The sequence below is a fragment of the Lycium ferocissimum genome, chromosome 7, assembly GCF_029784015.1.
Source record: "Lycium ferocissimum isolate CSIRO_LF1 chromosome 7, AGI_CSIRO_Lferr_CH_V1, whole genome shotgun sequence".
Taxonomy (NCBI): domain Eukaryota; kingdom Viridiplantae; phylum Streptophyta; class Magnoliopsida; order Solanales; family Solanaceae; genus Lycium; species Lycium ferocissimum.
Window position 1 is genome coordinate 21436656 of NC_081348.1, and position 6281 is coordinate 21442936.

Sequence of the window (6281 nt, forward strand, 5' to 3'; positions counted from 1 at the left end):
TTTACTACAATTAACAGGAGAGGAGGGAAAAGAAATGGGAACAATCAAGACAATACTGAAAAACAACAATTCAAAGAAGCTGACAACAGAGTGAACAACGTGCAAAACAATGATACTAACAAGGCCAAAGAATCAAGAGAAGGCAACTGTGAAAAATTTACTCAAAACAAAGTGGCAGGAATCATACACAAGGACATGGAGGGGAGCAAGGTTAGGACTGTGAAGGAAAACCAACATCCAAAAGCAAAGACTGAAATCCAAAACAGACAAGGAAATACAAAACTAGCACTAGCAATCAACCTAGCAAGAATCAACCAGTGACAAGGGAGGCAAGAGATTATAGCACGCCCTCTTCAATATTATGGGCACAACAACAATGACAAAGAAACAAACAAACAAAAGAATGATAAGAGGAAACAAAGGAGAGACAAGAAAAGAGAAAAACAAAGGAAGGAAGGGACAAAACAAAGACAGATGGATCTAATCATGAGGAAAGGAAACAAAATGATGCTAACTCCAGTCAGCAATATAACCATGAGCACCAAAAAAATAACCAACATGACACTGAGGACAAAAGCAAGCATGGGACACAAACTGATCAAGTCCTTCAAGATGAGCCAATCTACCAGGAGGATATCATAGCTAGTCAAAGAACAACAAAAAAGGCAACCAGAGCACAAACAAAACACTACCAGTCAGGCTCATCAACAACAATCAACTGGGGAAAAATTCATCACAGCTACTAACAGAGGGCCAAATATTCAAGGTGTCAGTTCCACAGATGATGAAGAAAACACACCAGATAGTGAGTATCAACCAAATGATTCAGAACAAGAGGAAGAGGATGACATTTTAGGTGATACTGTGGAAGATGAATATGAGAGCCTGGAGGATGATACACACAGTGATGAAGTTGGGGAAAAGATGGTAGAGACTTTTAATTGGCCTCAAATATTGGAACCAGACATAGCTCAAGCTTTTGGTGAATTTATTGATAGAACAAATCTATCTCTAAGAGGCAGATGCTCTACAAGGGGCAGAGGAAGCTTTAGGCGCAGAGGAGGAAGATCAGGATTCAACAATTCTCAACCCAAGCAACAACAAACAAAGAAACATACCAAGTTTGTTTTCCATGATTAAGTACATGTGCTGGAACATTAGGGGCATTAAAAGCTCCATAGACAGGTTAAAAAGCTTGATTAAACAATACAAACTAAAAGTCATTGCCATTCAAGAACCTATGTGTAAGAGAAGTAAAGTGGACAAGTATAAGATATGGTTGGGATATCACTATGCTTATTCCAACTGTAACAATAAGATCTGGTTCTTTGCTGATAAAGAGCTAGATTGCTCAATCTATATGGATGGGGAACAACAACTATCATGCCTTACCAGAAGTAACAATGAAGACTTTATCATGACAACTGTATATGCTAAATGCAAGGTTAATTTGAGGGATCCTCTAAACATAGTATCTATTTAGATAGGCCCGAGTTGAGACTTATCCATTCAATGCACAACTTGCCTTGGACTGTGATGGGTGATTTCAACTGCATCACTGAGCCTGGTGAAAAAAGAGGAGGTAATCCACATAGAGTGGACAACAGTTTTCCTTTCATTGACTGTATAAACGATTGTGAGTTGGAAGATCCGGGGTATACTGGATCTATATTCACTTGGTGCCATCATAGATGTCCAGCAGAGAGAGTTTGGAAGAGGCTTGATAGGGCCTTGATTAACCAGAAATTGATGATGAACTTTCCAGACTCCACAGTTACTCATCTAGTCCAAACTGGATCTGACCATGCACTCTCATTATTGATGCTAAAGACTCCAATAATGTCACACCCCAACCTTGGTAAGGCGTGACTGGCACCCGGCACCCTACGGGAACCGAGCGAACCAACTTATAACTCGCATCCTCCATGTCTCACATGGTAAAAATAAAACTAAGGGCTAAATACAAAGATAATATCATGCATAAATATATGTACAATGGGCCACGCGCAATATAACTACCGACAACGTAACAACAAACTATACACGGGGCGTCTCGCAAAGCCTCCCCACGAACACGTGGAAGTATACAAGTCGGGACAGGGCCCCCGACGTACCCTTAACACAATTCATATACATATATAGAGTCAGACTTGGCCATGCTCCAGAAAGAAGTGGAGCCCACCAATCGTAATTGGTACCTGAAGGCAGCCTACGGTGAAAGATACTCGTCTCGTCATTTACACTCTGCGACACGAACGCAAAGTGTCCACAAAGACGTCGGCATGAATAATGTCGAGTACGTAAGGCATGAATAGTAACATAATACACGAACGAAGATAGCATAAGATAAAGCGAGTATTCTATGTACATACTTTTAAGACTTCATCATGTAAATCTAACCTTTCTCACAAGCGGAACGTTGTATATATATATATATATATATATATATATACACGATACCATACTATACTATACTGCACTATACTATACCATACTATATTATACTATACTACACCATACTACATCGTAATATGCCGTGCTTGACCATGTAGGTTCGGTTCCACACGTGGCTATATATAAATATATAGAAGTGCATAAGTAAAAGCAACATTTTCATCATTATTATCCTTATTGAATACATCTATCCTTAGCATCGTAAGATTTTGGGAATCATGGACTTCTAGCATTTCTTTTGGAAGCAAGGATGCTATGGAAAACATGCGTATGAGTTCGTGGGAAAGAGAATCACGCCTTTAGCAAGAAAGGAATACCTTAACATACCTTTCGGCCGCCTTAATCGTTCAACGTTTATTCTTCCAACCTCGCAACTCTACACATAAACCATCCATATTATCATTAGGCTCAATATCATACACTTGTCCCATGCATTCAAATGAAATCTTTTTAGGAATACTGCGAAATCGGGCAAAGATCTCCCTTATTTATATGCCTAGCCCGAAATCACAATCCAGCAACCAACAACAACAACAACAATACCAACATCAACCACAATATTATCAATACCAAAATATTCCATAAATATCCCACACGATGTTTTACCCAATTTCTCGACCCATAAATTCATTATACGCTCATTTAGTAACTTTCCCTCCGTAAATAAGCTTAAATCAATACTAATAAGGAAGATTCATGCCTTTCACCAATTCACTTGATAATCATATATATACAAATAACAACAGAGACCATATCACAATCATGTTGTATTCCATAATTTTACCATCACAAATCATATTTATCACCTCAAAAAATTTCAACGAAACAGTAGCCATATCTTAGGCTATTTCAATGCTATCTTGTGGTGTTTTGCTTCAAACGACTTCACCCGCATGGAATTAATATTAAGCACAACCAATAACATGTTATACATACCTCAAGAAGCAGCTAGGACTCATAATTCAACCGTGGTTCAGCTCACAACAATCCTTAATTGCATAATGACATCATAGACTTGTTGTTCTTTGGGGTTTTCCAACACTTTGATGAATGATTGGATTGTTTTCCCTTTGATTTGTCTTAGGAACCTTGGAGATAGGTTAGGAAAGTGTTTGGAGAGGTTTATAGAGAATTTAGGGAGAGAAGGTGCTAGAAAAATGAGTGAAAAAAAATCAGATTTTTGTTTTTAAATTTTCTGATTTTTACTGTTCACACCGAGTACTGTTCACCGCCTTACTGTTCACAGTGTACTGTTCATCCGCTTTACTATTCATCCGCGAAAATTATTTCGAGACCTCAAACTTTTATACACCGATCTCTTTATTTGCATACTTGGCTATGACCAAAACTCCATACAGTCTGTATAACTTGTTCAACATCCCAAACTGAACAAAACTTATTTTATTTTTTTCCGATTCGTTTAACCTCCAACCTTCACGACACTTACTTATCACTTGTTGAACATAACATAAATACTTATAACTTCAAACATAATCCTGTCCTTTGAGCTTATGTGACTAACCTACGATGCAACTTAACGCATGAAAATACGGGACATAACAAATAACCAGCCTCCAAAGTATTTCAAATTTTTGAATTTCTGGGTTGATCAACCTGATTTCAGAGATATTGTTCAACAAGCTTGGGATGAACATGTGGAAGGTTCACCTATGTGGAGGTTCCATATGAAGTTAAAAGCTACTTGCAAAAAGCTGTCTTGGTGGTCTAATAATATTCTCGGTGACATCTTTGAAGCCACAAAAACCAAGGAAAAACAAGTGGCTGACCTTGAAGAGATCTGTCTTCAAGAAAATTCAGGTGAGAATATGGAAAAGTACAATGAAGCAAATGCTAAGCTTATCAGACATTACAAGCAAGAAGAGTCATTTTGGAGACAGACGTCTGGCATTAAATGGCATGCAGAAGGAGACCTGAATACTAAATTCTTTCACTATGTAATTTCCTCTAAAAGGCAGAGATTGAAGTTGAATAAAATAAAGAACAGCCTGGGTAATTAGATTGATGATTAACAGGAGAATTCCTAAAAAGCAGTTAAGTTTTATGAACACATCTTTACTGATGATAATGTGAATAGGGATATGTTTATGGTACAAATACTCCCTTCACTAGTTACCAATGAAGATAATGATAATCTATGTGATATTCCTTCTATGCAAGAGCTCAAAGACATTGTTTTCAGCATGAGCACTGATAGTGCCCCTGGACCCAATGACATGTCAGGCTTGTTCTACCGTCATTGGGACATTGGACTTGTATAATATGGCAAAGTGGATTTTTTTAGGCCAAACCCATCGGCGTACGCGTGGTCGTCCACTTCTTTCACTTCGAAAGCACCTAAAGTCACCCTTGTTTCATTTAGACACTTTGTGTGGGTCATTCCTATTCCACTTAGACACTTTTTGCACCGTTATCGGAGCAAACCAACACCAGCAGCCGGGCGCCACCTCATTGCACATCCAACCAGCCCAAAAGCCCCAATTTTTAATGGTCAAAACTCACGAATTTACAAAAATAGTGAATTTACAATTAAAATGAGTTGGTACAATTTAATTGATTAGCGCGATTTAAATGGAATACACAATTTAATTGGCCACTTAATCCACATAGAGACGTACCGGTGTTGGTTTTGTTTCAATAATGGTGCAAAAGTTGTCTAAGTGGAATAGGAACGGCCCACCCGAAGTGTCTAAATGGGAACAAGGACCACCTTAGGTGCCAGTTGAAAAAATGGACGACACACAGTGTTTGTCGATGGGTTTGGCCTTTTTTTATAGAAGCTGGTTTCCCAGATCCATATCCCATTTCTGTCTCATATTGATTCCTAAGGTCAAGTCACTTCAAGATCTCTCAGAGATGAGGCCTATTAGCGCAGTAATTTTTCTTGCAAAATCATCTCTAAGATCTTGAACAATAGATTGTCAAAAATCATGAACAAGCTTATTTCACAAAACCAGACAGGGTTTATGAAAGAAAGATCTATTACTGAGAGTATTACCTTGGCCCAGGAGATGATTCACAATATGAATAAACAGGATCATGATTCTAATATGGGTATGAAACTTGACATGACCAAAGCATATGACAGAGTCTCTTGGACTTTCTTATGTGATGCTCTCAAGAAATTTGGCTTTTCTGACAAATGGATTAATATGATATGGAGAGTCATTGCAAATAATTGGTACTCCATTAATATAAATGGAACCAGACATGGATTCTTTAAATCTTCTAGAGGACTAAATCAAGGAGATCCCATATCCCCTTCTTTGTTCATAATCTGTGCTGAAGTGCTCTCAAGCAACCTGGAAAATTTGGTGCTGAACAACTTTGTTCCTTTCTCTTATGATCCTATGGGCCCTATCATTACTCATTTAAGTTATGCTGATGACACCATTCTTTTTACTTCTGGGATTTTAACTCTATTAGTATGATGATGAATGTCTTGGAGAATTATGAAAACTCATCTAGTCAGCTAATCAACAAAAGCAAATCAGGTTTTTTGGTTCACCCTAAAGCTTCTGCTGTTTTTTCCTTGAGGGTGAAACAAAGCACAGGTTTTTAACAGCAAGTTTTTCCTTTCAAGTATCTTAGTTGTCCTATCTACATAGGAAGAAAGAGAATATCTTTCTTTAGTGAACTGGTGGCGTACTTTCCAACAAAGTTACTGCATGGCATACCAAATCTCTGTCATTTGGAGGAAAAACTGTGATGATGAAAGCTGTTCTTCCCTCACTTCCTCTTCATATCTTGTCAGTCATTCAACTTCCTAAAACTACTATTAAGCATATGGAAATGGTGATGAGCAACTT

General features: G+C 38.0%; 1 protein-coding gene across 1 annotated transcript; it reads left to right on the forward strand.

Moving 5' to 3' along the window:
- Positions 1 to 1536: 1536 nt before the first annotated feature.
- LOC132062015 (uncharacterized) lies at positions 1537 to 5903 on the forward strand. Its single transcript, XM_059454673.1, has 4 exons — positions 1537 to 1841; positions 4079 to 4464; positions 4507 to 4727; positions 5430 to 5903. Exons 1-4 carry the CDS (start codon positions 1537 to 1539, stop codon positions 5901 to 5903), a joined length of 1386 nt encoding a protein of 461 aa, XP_059310656.1.
- Positions 5904 to 6281: the final 378 nt, after the last annotated feature.

Excerpts from the sequence above, each read along its gene's own strand:
- LOC132062015 (XM_059454673.1), top strand. The coding sequence starts at position 1,537 with ATGGGTGATTTCAACTGCATCACTGAGCCTGGTGAAAAAAGAGGAGGT. Across the intron at positions 4,465-4,506 it reads TAAAATAAAGAACAGCCTGG|TTAAGTTTTATGAACACATC; the intron begins GTAATTAGATTG and ends CCTAAAAAGCAG. Across the intron at positions 4,728-5,429 it reads GTCATTGGGACATTGGACTT|ACAGGGTTTATGAAAGAAAG; the intron begins GTATAATATGGC and ends TCACAAAACCAG.